General features: G+C 43.4%; 1 protein-coding gene across 1 annotated transcript in view; it reads right to left on the bottom strand.

Moving 5' to 3' along the window:
• The window catches only part of TSPAN13 (tetraspanin 13), a 141,374-nt gene that overhangs the window by 26,339 nt on the left and 95,014 nt on the right, over positions 1–20,021 (bottom strand). Inside the window, exons 2-4 of the mRNA XM_086941973.1 lie at positions 19,452–19,619; positions 14,551–14,631; positions 2,078–2,188 (exon numbers count right to left, since the gene is read on the bottom strand). Of these exons, the coding sequence (XP_086798099.1) occupies positions 2,078–2,188; positions 14,551–14,631; positions 19,452–19,619 (360 nt within the window). The remainder of the gene's footprint in view (positions 1–2,077; positions 2,189–14,550; positions 14,632–19,451; positions 19,620–20,021) is intronic.

Here is a 20,021-nt window from a genome sequence, read left to right as displayed (position 1 = left end):
CGGCACAGTCAGAACTAGCGGGACATGCGCTGAAGGCGAAGGGGCGGTGGGATGCGCTTTTAGACGAACCACTGACGGATGAGGAATGGGGCAACACCTGCGCTCTAACACTGATACTGACGCCCAACGGCAATTTAAGAATTATCCATTTTAAATTTATTCACCAAATTTACTACACACCGTCAAAGCTGCTTAGGTTTGGTTTACAAGAGGAGGACAGGTGCAAGAGGTGTAACAGGGAGGGTGCAGATTTTGTACATCTGGCCTGGAACTGCGCTGAGGTAGAGAGGTATTGGGGGGAGGTCACTGCCACACTAACTGTAATGATGGGGGAGGAGGTGCAGTGCACACCACGGATCTGTTTACTAGGCATAGTGCCCCAATTCAGGGCTTTGAAGCGCAGGTTTTGTGCGATTGCTTTACTATTAGCAAAGAGACAGGTGGCGCAATGTTGGCACAGTCGTAAGGTGCCGATGAAGAAAACATGGCTTCATGCCATGTCCACTTGCCGTGACAAACTGCAAACTTATGAGGAGCAACTGCCAGCCAAGTCCAGACCGAAGGACATTTGGTGTTTCTTGACAGATTACCTCACCTCACTGCAGGACAGTGAGGAAGACTAGAATATCTTTTGTCCCATTCGGGCGTGTCTGAGGTCTGATGCACTAAGTGATGCCTGGTGGCGGCAGACTATCGGTGGGAACTGGAATTCCTATCACTATTGAAGTTTAGGATGTGAGGGATGGTACTGTTTGGTCTTAGTTGGGGAATGCTGTTCTTCTGTTTTCCTTATCTATAAAATGATAAAATGTCAAGTCAAGTCAAGTCAGAGAATTTATATAGCGCACTACATACCCAGAGGGTCTCAAGGCGCTTGAGGAGGGGTGGGGAATTACTTGTCAAATATCCACGTTTTAAGTTGCTTTCTGAATGCTAGGTGGTTCTGGGTAAGGCGAAGGTAAGTGGGAAGTGAGTTCCAGGTTTTAGCTGCCAGGTAGGAGAAGGATCTACCTCCCATGGTGGTTTTGTTGATGCGAGGTACAGTGGCAAGGGCTTGGTTGGATGATCGTAGTTGGCGGGAGGGGGTGTAGAAGGACAGTCGTGTGTTGAGGCATTCTGGTCCGATTTCGTAGAGTGCTTTGTGTGCGTGGGTTAGGAGCCGGAAAGTGATCCTCTTATTGACGGGAAGCCAGTGGAGGTTTTTCAGGTGACTAGAGATATGTTCTTTACGCGGGATGTCTAATATGAGCCTGGCTGAGGCGTTTTGGATTCGTTGGAGTTTTTTCTGGAGTTTGGTGGTAGTACCGGCGTAGAGGGTGTTTCCATAGTCCAGTCGGCTCGTGACCAGAGCGTGGGTGACCGTTTTCCTAGTTTCGGAGGGGATCCAACGAAATGTTTTTTTGAGCATGCGAAGAATGTTGAAGCAGGATGAGGAGACGGCGTTGACTTGTCTGTTCATTGAAAGTGAGGAATCCAGGATGACGCCCAGGTTCCGTGTCGGCTGAGAGTCATACGGGAGGTATATGGGGTGGCTCAACCTTGAAGTACTGTGCTGTTCTTGATGATACGTTTGAGATTTGATTGATGATCATACTAACGTGGCGAGCCGGCCCCAGGGTTGTAGGCTCATGCTGTGTAAACTGCTTTGTGTTAATAAAGGTCTTACGCAAAAAAAAAAAAAATTAAATAAAAGTATCACAATCCAGCATCATTTCCAATATAAAAAGGTCCATTAGTGACGCCTATGTTAGTCCACATGCATCCATCTAACAATCTTAAGCTATTTCAGTAATGGCTCTCCGCGTTTCATAATCACTGAAACACTTTTTAAGACTTCACTCAAAATTAATTGCCTGGCTACTTTTGGGGAGGTTTACTTTCTGTATATCATGTAGGAAACTACCAAATGATTTACTGAAGTCAAAACAGATTTGGTGAACAAATCCAATTAAAGAGCAGATGTTTACTCTTCTCTAAGAAATGCACTTGTTCTGCCAACACAAGAGTTTTGCATGCCATTATTATTATCCATTTGCCAACGTAAAGTAGAACTAAAAACAAGAAAGCGAGTACTTACAGCACTGCATGTGTCATTTGGCACACTCATGTATCCACAGCAGTTCAGATTTCTCTCCACATCTTTTCTTGCATTTTCTGTGTGATTCCATCCCACTTCTAAAAGATTATGCTAAAAAAAATGCAAACAGGTGTGAACAGTATGAACAATATCCTACCATTTATTTTTTGAGTTATAGGCACAACACTATGGAAAGGTTTCCAATTACATACAGGTTTCATTTGCTGCCAAGTTGACTAAATTTTGTTCATTGATTCAAAATGTGCACTTCTGAGAAAGTTTGTTAAACTACGTCAACACTGTCTACCACAGGAGTACATCGTTGATCTACATGTACATGCAGTCATTTGCAATACAAAACATAAATCATCACCCTTAATATTCAAGTGCACCCAAACAGATTTGACTAGGCAGGATCACAGGGATGAACAGTCAACAAATAGCAAGTTACTCAAAAAGCAATTCCATGATGTTCAGACATTACCTCTAAAGAGCACTTCTATTTTTGGAAAGAAGAGGATACCTACAGGGCAACAATATATATGTCAAGACTGATTTGCATATAGCTGTGTCTGAACTGGGGTGGCAAAGTGAGCGAAATAACGATAATGGATTCAACCTAGATCTGTGATTGGGGTGAGTGTCTGAAAAGTTTCAACGCTCAGTCCATCTTCTCCTGGTGTTTCCTTTGTTTGCCCTAAGTTGGCAGGGTATGCCCAGACGTGGGTCCCTTGCTGACTTTGCCACTGGATTCAAGCTAACCTGGTTGATGAGGGCTGTTAGCCCAAACCCGGTCCCAGGATTCTCGTTTCCGGTCCAGGGAAGAAATGGTTTGGCAGTTCGGGCTGGACTGTTCTCATGAGGCACAGGGTCAAGACTGATTTGCATACAGCTGTGTCTGAACTGGGGTGGCGGAGTGAGCTAAAGAACGATGATTGATTAACCCAGATCTGTGACTGGGGGTGAGTGTCTGAAAAGTTTCACCGCTCCGTCCACCATCTCCTGGTGTTTGCTTTTACAATATATATTACCACTGACGGTCCTGTGAGTAAACTCATGCTTTTAAAATGTATTTTCAAGTGCAAAGGTTAGTGTTCAAAAAGAGAAAGCTCACAGTGTAGTTGACAGTAACCATGCACATACATTTCAAAAAGTCCAGACAAAGGGCACAACAACAAAGAAACATTAATAGGGGCTTGATCGATCAAACTTATAAGACAAGTAAATGTTTCTGTAATTTCTACAGCAGTAGAAATTTCAGGGCCCATGCCTCGAAGAAACTTTCTTTGCTTGCAGAATAAGTTGGGTTCATGAATGAAACCTACACATGCACACAAACAGAACATCATTTCAGGCAGGTCAGAAGTTTTGATTCTGTATTCAGTCATCAGTTGGCCAAAGTAAAGACTTTCACCAATGAAAAGAGTTGGAGTTGTCTAGATCCAGAAAATATTGGGACCAACAGTGCTCATGACTGTTTTCTGGCTGATATTTGCAACTATAATGGCAAACCCTACAGAAGCTTTCAGAAAGTGTCTTCTAATGAACACCTAAAACACAGGAGATTGAAGAATTGAATCACTAAACAAGAAGAACCATTTGAGAGGACTCAAATGAGGTATCTATGATTCGATATACACGTTAGTGCTTGATTTTAGCAGGTTCAGAACAATCAAGCCAATTTCAGCTGCAGGTAGATCATGGGGTAGCTAGTGACACAACCAGGAGACAGGCAGTTCTTGCTCGCTAGTGCTCTCATTCTTTAAAAGACTCTTGCTACACTCTTGTTGAATGTGACAAATTTAGCCCAGTGAGATTTTTTTGTTGTGATGTAAAAAAATGAGTGTCAGCCTCATCATTCAGAATCCCCCCCAAAACATAAATCATGTTGGGTATCTGGGTGGTACACCAATTAACAGGCCATTTAGAACACCACACTCATTAGCTTAATGGAGAATAACCTCCATGCAAATTACATTAGTATTTGCAGCTCTCTTTGTCAAACTACATCTCTCATCCCAAATACAAGCATTGTCTTCTTGAGAGGTTTACTATGAACTCAGTCTGTGGAATGACACAATGGAGTGATGTGTTCCAACTCTTCTGAAAGACATCTGTTTCAGGTACATTGAAAGGCCTTCTGACCTTTTTCTGACTGAAAGGCAGCCGCGGTCTGTGCAGGTAACAGTGGTGGGGCCGTCGAAGGGGGGATTTCGAGGGACGATGCCGAGGGAAAATTATTTATCAAATGTTCTCTCTGCATCGTCCCTCAAAATCCCCCTTCACACGGCCCCACCGCTGTCACCTGCACGGACCGTGGCTGCTGAAAAGAAACCTCTCATCTTTGCCTGAAGTCACTTTTTTGCTTTTCTATCTCTACTGAATTTAAACCAAATAGGATTGAACACAAACAGTCAGAGGCTGATGCACTGCTTTGTGTTTGGAATTTGGAAAAAAGCTGAATTGGAATAAAAGGTCTGTTCACCTTAAAACATTTACAGCAACTATGACGCTTGCAGCATGTTGTCAAAATGTAACCAGAGGCAGCAGCCTCACCAGCCCTTCATGGTGGCTATAGAGGGATACTATGCCATGTCAAAAAAAGATGAAGAATCCAGCAGAATCGAACTGAAACAAATGTAGACTTGCTTATTTTTTTCTACGAATGCAGAGTGCACCTCATTGACCAACCCCCAAAAAGAGTAAATCATCCAGGACTGGAAATTACTTTTGAGCAGAAAAAGGTCTGAGTTGTCTGTGATCATGCCCATTTACAAATAGCTGCTTCTCTCTTGCCATTGCCCAGTAAAGATAATGTGATTGTTTGATTTTTTTTTCAGAGAATTCGTTAACGCAGTTGATTTCCCGCTCGCCTTTGAGGTTGTTCCAGTGTTTGAAAGTCCTGACCTGCCATTGCTACAGGAGTAGCCGTTCATCTGCCAAGTACATCGTGACCCAGAGGGAGGAGACAACCACCGCGAGGCCGCAGAGGAGGTGAGAGGCGCGGCCCCGGGACTGCGAGGTACAGCGTCAATAACATCAGCTGTTTCCTCTTCCCGCGTGAGCCGCGCCCCCTCCCAATGCCCCGCCCCCCCTCACCTCACAGACACTTAAGCAGGGCCTTTAACGCGCATCGCGGGGCGCGCGCGGGTCGCAGCCCGGGGCGAAGCCCGGGCAAAGGGCGGGCCCGTTTAAGCCCGTTCAAGCCTGAGCAAGTCTGGTCTGGGCCTATCCCTTTTCATCTTGCCTTTTGACTTTTCCACTGCATCCTGGTAGCTTTCCGCCATCATCTTTACTCACACCTACCCACGTGTAATACAGCGCCATTATGACTACAAGGGCCATGAGGAGTAAGACGGCTCAAGGCGTGGGTCAGGTGACCGGTCCAATTGGCCAATTTATCACGAAAGCTAATGATGCAATCAACCAGGGGATTGTACTTTTAGAAAGACGTGTTTCCCAGGACCTTGCCGCAGCACGAAGATCCTCAATGGGCCTTTTGGCTTTAGCCAAAACACCTATCCAACAAGAAACTAATGTCCCACTACTGCAAGAAATTCGTGCAGAACTACATACTATCCCAATGAGTGTTGACCTATCTGTCACTCACTTATCTCTAGGGGAAGTTACCCTGGAAGATTTGGAGAAAACACCGACTCTGGCGATTAGTCCCACTCAAACGGCCTCGCTAACCCTGATAGAGTCGCAACCCCTGATAGAGTCGCCATCTTTAGTAGTAGTTTCTCCTACTAAAATTGATAAGGAGTCAAGGGAGGGTGCCATTCCCAAACAAAACACCACCAGGCCAGTAGTTAAGACCAAGCAGAACTGTCCATCCAAAGCACACAAGGTCTAAAAAATCCCCCCGTACCAATCATCAAAATAATGCTACTAATTCTTTACCTGTTAATGTGGAAGACCCCTCTGTAACTACTGCATCGCTGGATGATGCTCAGAGGGGTTATGATGTTGCCAATGCAAACCACTTTGAGCTTAATGCACAAGTGCTAGCTACAATTAAGGATCTCATAAAATCTCAACTATTACCAATCAAACGATCCTTAAATAACATCGAGAAGCAGATTGCCAGACTAATTAATCATACTAGTCATCTAAAACCTCCTACCACCACTTTAGCCCCTCCAGCCCCCACGATTGCCAATCACACTAAGGCAGTCACTGCACAGAAACCTGCACCCCCATCCTTAACACATAAAACCCCCTTACCCACAGGAAAAAAACCCAAAACTCCTACCATCACATAAGCGATCCAAACAGACACCAAGGGCACCACTAACCAAGCACAGGGAAAGCCAGTAACAACTGCCGACCCTCCTAAAACTAAATCAAAGCCCCCTTCCCCCAAACCTTTGGTTGTCCAACAGGCTGATGATACCACTAACAAACCAGTTAGACCAAAGAGGCCAATCCATCTTCCTCCAGAGGCAAGCCCCTACACTGTGATCCTCACGGGGGTCCCAGAACTGGAGGAAAATACGAGTGAATCCACCTGGTCCTTAAAAAATAAAGTCATGCAGTGGCCTAATATTAACAGACCCCTTCCCTCACATTGTAAAAGTAGACTCTCCATGGTACGTAGGGTTCCCTGGATTGGGGAAACAAGGAAAAGAATACAGGGGGACTGTATTATCATTAATTTTGATGACCCAGAGACAGTCAGATATATATGTTCCTGGTCATCCTTGGAGAGAAAGGGAGGTATAGACACTAATCGTCTGTCCTTTTTCTATCCTCCAAGGTTTCCTCATGAACAAGATTATCCTCTTAGTTGGAACCAATCTCCAGGTTGGAGTTGGTCGCAAGTAGAAACGCGTAATAGGAGGAGGGACTGGGATCATTATCCTTGGAACCCAAGAAGAGAGCAACCCTATGCAAATATCTCCTAAGAACAAGACTAAACCCCCCCCCGTCTCCTGATAGCATAGGGTCATCGCCAAGTCAATCTGGGGAACCTGGCTTGGAACAACCCATTGCGGGTTCCACTAACATGTCCCCTCCTGGGCCTGCGATCGCAAAAACTGATGGATCTCTGGCTCCCCTTTTACCCTCAACTCCTGATTTAAGCCATCCTCACCGCCCATTAAATCACTCTGACCCTAACCAATATACGTCCATTCTAACTTGGAACATAGCCGGTCTTTCAAACAAAGCAAAGGACCCAACCTTCCTGAACTATATAAACACCTTTGACATCATAGCGCTCCAGGAATGTTGGAACCTGACACCTACTAATTTGGACGGCTATAGTACACACTTTACCCCAGCCATCCAGTCAAACAGAGGTAGACCTTCGGGAGGTCTTTGCTTTTATGTTTCAAATAGACTCAATGTATCTCTAGAATGCGTTGAGCTCGCCCCATCTGATCCTAGTTCAAAGTCCTTTGGTCCCTCCCTACAGGCCTTCAAAATGTCTGGGAAAGAGGCTGTCAGTTCTCTCATCATAAACCTATATAATAGCGCACAGAGAGACGACCAACCAAAATGTATAGAGTTTCTCTCCAAACTTATAAAGAAGGGTATGGGAGGGTCTTGTTCAGACAGACGTTTAATCATATTAGGAGATTTTAATTGTCATCTATGCCCACACAGTGGAACTAGGGTTTGTGACCTAAGAGCCCCAAATGGTGAATATACTACCCATTTTGAACACTCAACTATGGGATCCCAACTGAACAACTTACTACATGAATGGGATCTGGGCTTCTTCAATGACTTAACAGTGCCCCCGACTGACTTCCAACCTACATTTCATGGAAGGGGATCGCTTACGACAATAGACTTCATCCTCTTGTCTAACAGTCATCATGGCGACGCCCTAGAAACCAGGAGAGAGGAGCTGGTTCTGAGCGATCACTATCCTATTAGTGCCAAAATATATTCCCCTTCCAGTGGAAACAAGCTTGGGAGCGATATAGAAATTCTTTACTCACACTCTATATCTCTTTCATCGAGAAATGGGTACATTATAAAATGGGCAAAAATGGACACATCGAAATTCCTTGAAAATCTGATCAAATCTGACCCTGATCTTTTTCGGTCTTGCTTAGAATACCCTCCCAATCCACAAGAAATTATCCTTGCATTTGACCAAATTGCTTTACAAATCAGAAAAAATTTGACCAGAAATTATAACAAAAACAACGTGTCCAAGAGCTTTGGTTGGTTTGACCACGAGTGTTCAAACACTCATAACATTCTGAAGGCTACCCTCAATAAATCCCCAAAAAACCGGGTGGAAATAAGATCCGCCCGTGCTGCTTATAAACAGGCAATTAAAAACAGGAAAAAGGAACTGAAAACTGCTGCCTGGGAAGCTTTGTTAAAAGCAAGCACTTTAAGAGACAATACGGCCTTTTGGAGGGAGGTCAATGCCCCCTTTTTCAGCGATAGGTCAACAGATCTCATAGAAATTGCCATCACGGAAGAAGTTTGGATAAATCATTTCACCGAACTGTATAAATTAGATGACCAGATTGAACCACTTAACCTTGAAACTCAACCAACGGAGAGTAATGAGCCGCAAAGCAACCACACAGAGTCGTTCCCGCTTTCCATCTACTTTAACCATTCAGAAGTGGAATTGGCTATTCTTGAAAGCTCTAATGCCAAAGCCCCCGGCCCGGACGGAATTCCAATAGACTTATTTAAAGACAATATTCAACTGTGGGCACCAATTGTTACAAATGTCCTCAACTCTTACGCCCACAAAGGATTCCCCGCAACCTGGCAAGAAGCGATCATAATACCCATTTTTAAAAAAGGTGAAAGAATGGACCCAAAATGTTATAGACCAATTTCCTTATTGGACTCCATGATGAAGGTGGCTGGGAGAGTCCTGCTGAACCAATTGCAATCATGGGCTCAGGAAAATAACATTTTGTCTAAATTCCAATATGGGTTCGTTTCTGGTCTCGGGACAGTGGAACAATGCCTAAACTTAGCTTTGATCATCGACAAATATGTGATGGCAAAAAGGTGCAATATATATATGACTTTCGTGGACTTAAGCTCTGCTTTTGATTGCCTTAACCACAGTATACTTTGGTCTACCCTCGCTGACATGGGAGTTGATTCTAACATACTTGCCTTTATTAAAGAACTGTACTGAGGAGCCGGGGCCAAGGTTCGCTATGGAAAGGATGGAACCTGTACGAGCAAGTTTCCTATCAAAAAGGGGGTCAGGCAGGGCTGCATCCTTGCCCCCTTTCTTTTTAATCTGTATATTAACAGTGTTGCCGATTGCCTGGCCAATTTAGACGTTGATTATCCTAAAATAAATCGCCTCGCAGTTCCAATTCTTTTATATACGGATGACGCTGTCATCATGTCCAGGACCCAATTAGGGCTTCAAAAAGAACTGTCAGCCTTTTCAACATTCATGGGTGTGAGAGGTCTTAAGATTAATGTAAGCAAAACTTTTACTATGTGTTGTAGTAAACAAAAGAACATTTCTTGCAATACGTTTATTGGTGCATCCAAGATCAGCCACACAAAAACTTTCACCTACCTGGGCATTCTATTTAGTAGTACAGGCTCATGGAAAAACGCTGTCCACACTCGAAACTTGGCTTTTATCAGGCAAATTGGAGCCTTAAAGAAATTTGCCACAAAACTAGGTGGGAAACCGGTTAGGATTTTGTTGGACATATTTGCAGCTAAATGCGTCTCCACTGCAACATATGGAGCTGGTGTCTGGGGTCTGGCGGACTGTGGAGAGATACAAACCAGCGAGAATGCATTCCTAAGACATCTGCTGGCTGTTCCACGATCTATTTCTACCACAGTCTGTCACAATGAGCTCGCCAGGGTACATATTTCGGACACAATCAAAGTTGCACCAATTCTGCTATGGCACAAAGTATGGTCCTCGGAAAAAACGGTGCTTAACCAAGACGTAATTAAGGACTGTATGGCCTTAACTGATTCAAGAAAAATACCTTGGCTTGCCTATGTACAGAAATTTTTAATATCATTGGATTTAGCTGATTTATACGTCAACCCGACTATGTGCCAAACTATTTCTAAAAAGGACCTTAAGGCTCGCTGTTTAGGTCTACTTGTAGACAGGCACTCCTATCTCGAAGGTAATAAATCATCGATTGCTCACCACAATCTCTTACTTTATGATGTTGGTATTCCCTTTTATCTTTTCCCGATTCTTACAACCTACACGAGAATGTTGCTAACAAGGATGAGGACGGATTGTTTTTACCGTCTACTAACATTTCCCACCATAAATGACTGGTCTACTTCTCTGGTGGTCTGTCCTTGCGACAATGTTTCCAAGCAATCCAACATTCACGTCCTTCTATTTTGCAAATTTTACGACTGGGGCAGAAGGAAACATCTCCTCCCACTCCTGAAACTGTGGGGCTTAAGACAGTGTAGGCCAGCCTTACTCAAGCTATACATGCTTGAAGATGAACTTACAATTACTGCAGCTGCTAGCTTTTTTAAATTTGCAGTAAGGTGTAGAGTGTCTATGAACTGACTGACTTCTGATCCCCGACAGCCATTATTTGTATAACCTCAAACTTTTTGTTCTATTCCTAAATTTTATGTTTTATGCTTGAGTTTTGAACTCATTTTATTATGCTGTATTAAATGTGCTTTTATGATTTTCCTTTGCTAAAATCGAATAAAGCTATATTTGAATTGAATTGAATTGATTTCCAGCTTCTCTTTATCATAACCCCCATTTGTCTGTTAACCATTCTTTGATCTAACTCCTTCACTCTGGCAAACGAACTGGCTTGATTTCCGTGCACTTGAATTTGACATATGCTTCATTTTAAATGAAATTAAAATAAAAGATATAAGGGGAAAACATGCAGTGTGTTCCTGAGTGATGAGCTGGAGGTTGTACTTTAGAAACAAAGCTGCATGGCATTCTCACTATGAACAGTGATGCAGCAAATTAACTCATGCCACCACAGTGGGCAAAAATACAATCTGTGTGCCTACCACCAGAGGCTTGGCCGCAAACTATGAGGTTTTCTCTACAGCACAATCACCGTACCCTGCCTGTGCCAATCAGTTCAGTGGTGACCTGGTGGGCAGGAAGAGGAAGTGGCCTTGTTGAAGGCAGGGATTCTTCTGCAGACTTTCACTGCTGATGTTGAATTATTACTTGAGCAATTTCATTCTGCAGCAGAGCGTTCCCAAGTCCCCATGGTAAGAAAAGTTTACATTTTGTATGAACACTTTCATATCACCGATTGTGACCAAAATTAGTTATTGCTGTCGTTTTATGGCTCAGCTGCACTGAAAAGAATACAGCAAAGCAATGCTACAGTACCAGCCTCAAAAGGAAACATCATAATTTCCATTTTGCAATCCTTTTCTCCACTCTTTGACAGTCTACAGGTCTAGCTATTGCAGAAGCGTTCAGCCTCCATCCATCAGCAGTGGGTGGCTTATGTGCTCCACTGGTTCTAGAGCAATGCTGTGCCTTAAGAAAAGTTCGCTAGATTACCTTTCGTATTAGATCACATATTTAAGATAGGCTTGAAATAGCAAGAAGGCACAGCAGAGGGCTTTAGAGGTTTGTTTTTGTAGCAACAGGATAACATTAAAGCAGAACTCTTTACACAAACCTACCAGACACCTACCTCCGCTCGGCTGGACTCCTACTTGCAACCCCCTCCCCACCAACAAACACAGAACCAGATCTGGTGATCATGCCTTCCCTGCCTCACTCCTAAATCCTGGAACAACTTGCCGCTGCAAATCGGAGTCACATCCTCAATTGTTGGTTTGTACTCAAAACTGAAGAACTGACCTTTCACCAAACAACAACCTTGGTTCGTCCCGTACCTTTTCTGCTTTATTGCCCTGATGCCCTCACTGGAGCATTTTGCACTATGAAAATTACATATCATAACACGAGTAGATGTACAGAGGATAGAAAAGCCAGTGGATGTCGGTTTTCGGGCAGAGGTATATGTGCACTTAACTTGCACAATTATATACAATACATTTATTAGATAGATTTGCAATTTTATGAACAGTCCAACATATGTGCAGACGGGAAGGAAGGTCACCAAACAAGTATGGCAATTCCCCAAAACTATCCCAGTAAGGTTGCAAATATTGTGCTCCCTAGACGCCTTCAAGCTGGCAAAAGCATGACATCAGTGCAATATTATAGCATGCCAGAAAATCAATGCAAGTGACATGAGTTTGTCCCAAACTCCTAAGGCTGTAGTATAGAAATGCACCCGAGGAGCCACGGGTGTGTGCACCTGTTTAGTGCGCCCCCATGGCACTTCGGCATCACAGAAGGCGCCACTTCTGTAATACGTATATTATGGGAAATATCGTTTACATCGCACATGTTACATGTGTCATTACAACAACTGTTTTACAACGCAAAATCCATTACAACGCATGTCATTACATCACATAATCCATTACAACGCAATCCCCAAAGTAACTCCCAGCGGAGTTAGAATAGTAATTGCGTTGTAATGGATTATTCGTTGTAGCAACATGCGTTGTAACGACATGCATTGTAATGGATTTTGCGATGTAAAAAATGCATTGTAATGGCACGTGTTGTAACCCGTGCGTTGTAAAGTGTCATTCGTATATTATACATGGCCCCATGCAAATGAGGAGATCATTTTGATTCTGCCCTTGCGTCATATTACCAATGTGGGCGCAGAGGCAAACATACCCTCATGAGGCACACTGATAGTGGGTGTGCCTCTTTAAGGCTGCCCTCTTGATGGGCATAAGGGTGTCCCATGGACCCCACAGACACTCTCCTGCAGGCATGTGCAGTCAGTGACTCCACCTGCCTGCAAGGGGATCGTTCTCCTCTCTTGAAAGTGCAGGCGGGTGCCATATGCGCAGTGCTACATGAAGCGGCTGCTTAAAGCAGCAGCGCCGTATTTCACTTGGTTGCGCGCACGTTCTCAACTGTCCTGAAGGCAGCGTACTCAGTGAGATTTGGTGCTCTTTCTCTGTTTGCACCCTGGTGCACTTTTTGAAAGATGCGCAATGGAGCAAACAGGAAAAGTGAGCCCATCGTGTAATACAGCCCCTAGTCTATTCTAACTACAATTTACAATTTAACCCTTTGGGTTTGACACTTTTGCATGAATTGCATGGGAAAATGCAGGCAGAATTCCCCAATGGACAGCTGCTGCTGTTGTGTGTTCCACGCGGATACCTATATGAAGCTCTAAAGCGTGAAGTCTACAGTGAATATTTTGCCACCTGTGAATTAAGTTCCACAAGGAACATCTTTAGACTCGATATTTAGTTGAGCACAAATTAAAAGAGTTCGATTGTTCCAGTAGGAAGTCGAGAGGGATGAGGCTAACTTGGGCTTTATATTTTGTGTGTTCCTTCAGCACATTTCCAAGGGAGTCAACTCCAGACTTCCCAAGATTCTTCCCTAGCCATAGTGGTTATCAATAGCCTCTTATTTATATCCAAAGAAACAAAGAACTTGCTTATGTGAAACCTCACATGTAGAATAGAAGTAAGGGCATAAAGAGCAGCGTTAATTAGAGCACTGTTTTAAGGTTCCTCAATAACGAGGATTTTAACCCGGTTTTCGATCTTGGATTCTAATATCACTCGTGATCCTTAACCATTTAATTTAGTAATTATTGGCGAAGCATGGGTTCTGTAAATGTACCTACTTAACATCCGCCACACCAAAGCCTCTGGAATGAAAACCTTCCCTTCGCAGCTATTGAGTTTCCGTAACTATAAAGGGGGTTTGTTTTCTGTGACAACGGATGCCTTATTTTTGCATAAGGCATGGTTCAGCTGTATCATGCCTACTACTGACTGAAAGTCGAAAAGTATGCCTCAAAGCTACACACTAAAAGAAACACCAGACCTTAGAGGTTAGGTATCAAGCTTTCAAATAAAGGAGCAGTTCATAAAATGAGACTTACGCCACTGAGGCATGAAAGTAGGCATTTCTAGAAGGACATGACCTTGAAAGATTAAAGGATCTGGATAAAAATGAACCGGATACAGCTTATGGAGACAATAACTATCCTCTGTCCTTCAATTTCGCGGGAAGCAAGCAACTAACGCAGACTCAGGAGAGTGAAATACCATGACAACCATCTTGTTTTTAGAGGCTATCCAGGTTCCAAGTCATATCCTTTCACACAGCAATAAGACTCAACTAATTGTTTTTTCCTCTACTGGATGAGGACTTTTTTGAGCTTTTAACAGAGAACACTATGGAGTATTTTGATTGGAGAAGAGGGGGTGTGAATGGTAGAAAGGAGGAACAAAGACTGCAAGCACACAAAAGAAACAAGATCAGTCCAAGTCCTGAGAAGAGTGTAGTCTGTATTGTTACTACTAAGTGCGAGCTACTAACCTCTAAGGTTGGGAAAAAGAGCAAAAGCAAAGTCTTTTGAAAGGACAGTCAATGTTATCACATAGAAGGTTCCATTATTAAAATAACCTTTCCTTACCTGTTGATCCTTGGTCAGTGCCAGACATGCACAAGAAACAGAGAACTGAAGGATGAACACCAAGAAGAGAATGATCATGTACTGTTTGAAGGATGATTAAGGACTGATATCCATACTTCAGTGACACAAACCTAGCTCCGTCCTTCAAAAGAACAATATTCACTCAAAGCCCTACGAAATGGCAAATATACAACCAATCATCTGGTCATGGATCTGAATATTTGACTAGAGGAGAATGGTAGATTGAGAAGCCTTCAACATCAAGATCTTTGGTTAGAATGGGTCAAACTGATGTCTGGGCTTTGAAATAATACGAAGGAATTCGCATTTGCCAAGGGCCTTCTCTTAGGATATGATATTCTCTAGAGTCTAGGGGGGTCATTAGGATGACGGGCGGCCCGCCATCCTATCGGGACTAGGGACCGCCCGCCATAAGGGCGGGGGTTACGTGGGTGGAATTAGGATGCGGACGCCACAGTGGCGGCCGCATCCTGAATTTATAACATTGTGGCGGGCACTGCTCTCTACACCGTCCACCACAATGCCATAAATGCATGTATGCATTTGCATACACAATGCGGCAGGCACCGCGTGGTGCCTACCGCATTGTAAATGCAAATGCAGGAGGGTACCACAGGTACCCCCCCCCCCGTGTGCACCCCCACCCTCCTTTACTTTGGGGGCCCGCAGGAGGCCCCCCAAGTGAAGACCGCATGCCTTTCCGCCACGGAAAGGCACCTGCCCAGGCCCATTGTAATATGACTGGCGGTGTCTAATAGACACTGCCACCATATTATTCCTTTTCCGCCCCGGCTGCAAGGCGACTGGGGTGGAAAAGCGGCGGACGGTCTTGCCGTCTGCCGAGGTCCTCCCCACCATACTAATATGGCGGGGGAAACGAGTGTGGATGTCGGGCAGATTGCCCCCGCCAGGCTGGCGGTGGCTACCGCCAGCCTGGCGGGGAGCAATCCACCCGACATCATAATGGACCCTTATGTCTTTCAAAGTGCTTTGAAGTGGAGGTCCAGTCATTTGCAAAAGTAAGGGCCAAGGTCAGAGGGCTTCGGCATTCTGTAGGTCAGGGGTTCCTAACCTGTGGGTCGTGGTCCACAACTACCTAAACTGGGGGTACCCGACTGCTTATAAAACAAATACAGATTAATAAGGTGTATATAATAAAAGAAGCAAAATGTAAGAATAAACATTTTAATATGTTCTATTAATGTGAAGGAATTTGAAACTAGAGGCTAAAAATTAAGTTGTTAGTTCAGATTGATTCGTGGAAGCAGTGCGTGCAGTACAAGGGAATGTGGCGATGGGTGGCCTAAATTGAATTTAGAAAAGCTCCAACCTTCACCTTCCCATTAAAATGTGGATAGTTTATTTAATTCACGATTTCCGTATTTTTGTGTGTTGTTTTGCAGTACAAACCATCAACATTGCTTCGCTAGGTCCGATAATTCCAATAATGATTCAGTGGAGGTCTCCAGGTTCCAGGAATGATGTAGTGGGGGTTCACAGAAGTCAAATGGCCGACTGCTCTAGGTCATTGGGTAAGCCCACTGCCTAGCAGATGGACATGTATGGATGTGTTAGTGGGTCAGAGCATTAGTGGGCCAGGAAATGCCTGTGCAAGCATCGATTTGCAAATAGGTACGAACACACATTAGCAGTGATTTTTACTAAAGAGTGCTGAAGAGGACCATGATAGCAAGTACATATTAAATGTGGCTGTGTGGAATGTAAGCTATGAGCCCCATCCAGCAAGTACTGCTGAATGTTAGAGGTCATCGATCATAACGGGGAGCATTATTTTGATCATGTTGAGCCACATATTAAACAAAACAATGCTACGTTGCACATTAGGGAAAAGGTCAAATATGTTCTTTTGTATGTTTTATGTGTTTGCTCCCACTTGGCCCCGCCATTCACTACTGGTGTGATGCATCTACAAAGCACAAACCAAGCAATACGTGTACTTTAGTGTACATTAACACCAAAAGGGGTTTTTGTGTGGTGTCGTGGAGCCTCACCAACTGAAATGCGCTATGGCTTATTAACGTGTGGTTCATGAACCCCTGATGATCTCCAACTCTGACTCAGGGGGTTTACAACTCTTTAAAAAATGTAATATTATTAGCAGGTTAATAAAATACACATACACGTCAAAAAGCAAAACCGAAATTTAAAAAAGCTCTGCAAATGTGAATGAGTTTGAAACTGGAGGCTAAAATTAAGTTGGTATCCTTCACTTGATTCATAGGAGCAGCACAACTTTCCCCAACAGACGTATGGATGATTGCCAGCCTCTGCTGAAGCACTAGTATGCACCAAAAAAAAGTGGTTGCATTAAGACCAAGAAAATAGAGAAAGTGATATGCTAGACTCGAGTCCTTTAGAAATTAACCCAAATTTTGAAAAGTCCCAAATTTCGATTTGTTAATATTTAATTAAAAAAATATTTTATATGTGTATTTGGTTGAAGTGTACTTGGTCTGTAGTTTTGTTTATGTTTTCACGTTCAAATCATAGACCCTGTTTAGGCAGGGATCCCTGGCTTCTAATGGAAGATAAGTAAGGGTTCCAAAGAAATCAAAAGGTTAAGAACCACTGTATGAGAAATGGTTTCGAGCTGTAACCTCCAGCGCCCACATTTTAAAATAGGTTGAGCTACTGTGTCAGCCGGGGAAGGGCTCTAAGAAGGTTTCATATGCACACGTGTTAATGTAAAGACTGTGTAAGGAAGACTGTTGTGTGACTCAGACATGCATCTGCCCACAGGTTGCCTATGACATATAAGCCCCAGGCTAAATACATCTGATGTAATTTTCGACCAAATGTATGGAAATGCCCAATTCCATTGTTTATAGTATAAACACAATGTTTCACTGAGTTATGCATAGGTTGGTTGTGTTTTACTGCATCTCCTGTATGGCAAAAATGATTGTGAGCCACAGCACCAAGATTGGCTCCACATCACTCCTTTTTGGGTATCAATCCCTGGTGTCTAGTGAACTCTCCAATCTGCCTCCCCGGGGGACCAGAAAGACTATATAATGCATTGGGTGCGTGGGGCAGCGTATGACAAGATGGACATGCCTGCGCACCATTCCTTTCCTCACTTGTTTTCCCTGTTTGTCTGGTGAGCATTCTGCTACGCACAGGGTGGACATATAGGAGTAAGCGCCCCACACAGCCCACCAAGGTTAGCAGAAAGTCCACTATTCCAGAAGAACAAAAACAATTGTTAAAATACCATGGATGGGGAGGAACTCCGCCATAGGGGCCCCTCCAATTCCCTGTGCCCCATGCAGTTTATCTGCCTCCACCCAGGGAAATATCGGGGCATTAACCACCAATATGCCCCCGCAGGTTGACAGGAAGTCTACTATAGGAAAATAAAAGTGAGAAAAGGAATGGGCTGGGGCATCAATTGATCTTGCATTGGGCTCCACCCCTGTGCATCAGAGTATTTTAGAACCCAGAGGAGGTATAAAGACATATTGATCCCCTCTCTGCCAGTCCATATGTCAAACAACAGCAAACATTTCCCATGTCCTTCTCACTTGACACAGGGGATGGCTGCAGTATTCAAGCTCTTTGTTGGCCAGCCAGCACACAGGAAACCCTAGCAAACCTGAGCATTTCTGACCCGACCCAAGGAAATTCAAGCTGGTGTAGCTTGCTTAGATCTCAGCCTATTTACTAACCAGAAATACCTGGCAAATGTAAAAACTATGATATAATCAACAGATTACCTCTCTTCTCATGGGGAATGGTTGCCACATTTGCGCCAGGCATTCCTTGCAGCCCTGGCCATTTTTAAAAACGGAATAACCAGTTGAATTCAGGAAGGTATGACCTTTGTGGACCCTACACATATGGGTCAAAAACATCATTTTCCACATGTTCGTGTGAAAGAAATTTTGAGTGTTTTTAGACAATGGCAAAAGACCTACAATGCTGCATCTCCTGGTCTCCAGAGATAATGTACATGTACAGGTGTGGGTAGGCCTACCATGTGATCCGAAAGGATGAAAACTGCAATCACATGAACATTAGATTGACTTCCTAAAGTCCAAGATAAGACGAGGTTCTGCTTGGAACATTAGGCCCACACACAAATCTGTAGTCTTTTTTTTTATTGTAATAAGTGTGGTAAGCAGCAAAGTAGGACTTTTGCTGCTAGAAGCAAGTTCCAGAATTGTACGTTTCCTAAATAAGAAAACTAAGGCATTGTAAGTAGAAAAGCATACTGAGACAAGTTTAGCCTGGATTTCTTTTGTGGCAAAATATATATAGAAGCTTAGAACAAACCGCCCAAGAATTTTAATTATTGGGCTCAACAAAGAGGGCGGGTGGAGAAACCTCAGTACTTAAGGGGTTCATATTCTTGAATAGCTCATTAGAAAGAAGATTTAGGCCTAGGGCTTTGGTATTCTTCAATCTACGTATGACACACAAACACACATCACATGTCACATTTCAAGAAATCTACTGACCTACGCGAAACCTGGCCTTCCCTTTACCTGCCAATAAGGCTTGTTGTTAATTACGCTTTTAATATAACCAATTCGATGTACCTGCTTCCCTCTTCTTGAGGGTGGGCCTTGTTAGGACCTTGGTCCATTTTTGTAACTTTTCTATCATCCCCCATAATGAAATCAAACATTGCTGCCCCCGCACCAGTTTTTGCCTGGTGGAGAAGCCACATAAACCATTTTAGGAGATTACCAAGCTCTCCAAGACAAGAACACCTCCTTAATGCTACAGCAATACATTTATATCTTAACCTTTTAAAACTTTGCATTCTAGAACAGTGGTATTTTTTATGATTTGTATATAATGTATGAAAATGTACATTGAAATCAATGTGATGGGTTAATAAAGAGAAAGGATACAAAGAACAGCAAGACTTGATGATGTTTGATTGCACCAATCAATCCAACTAAAGCAATCAGGAACAAGAAGATTCCCACGCCCACCGCCACGCCGACAACACGAAAACTGGAGATGAGGCCAAAACCAATACCCCACGCTGCAATCCCGATCAACAGCAGGCTGACCATCTGAAATAGAGAAAAGAGGAGGAGAAAATTATGTCACATACGGATGTGAATTACGTACCACTTCAATGAGGTAATGCTTGTGTAAACAAATAGACATTAACAAAAAGAACTTCTGTTCAAACCCAGCAGTCCCAGAACGGTTTGTGCATCACATTACATTCTCATCCAGCTAGCACTGACGTTAATGAAAATGCACACTTCAAACAAAGAATTATTGTGCAAAAAATATCAAAATAAAGACACAGTAGTAAAGATAACATCCGTACAGCAGACTAAACTGGTATAGGAGTACCTGCATGATATCAACCCACCACCCTATGCATATGAAATATGAAGACTGTATTTATTTACTGTACAGAGTGTCACAAAAATGTCTCCTACTAGTTGCCCAATGGTTCAGAG

This window comes from Lissotriton vulgaris, chromosome 10, assembly GCF_964263255.1.
Source record: "Lissotriton vulgaris chromosome 10, aLisVul1.2, whole genome shotgun sequence".
In the NCBI taxonomy this organism is placed as follows: Eukaryota; Metazoa; Chordata; class Amphibia; order Caudata; family Salamandridae; genus Lissotriton; species Lissotriton vulgaris.
This window is presented reverse-complemented; position numbering and strand designations above follow the sequence as displayed.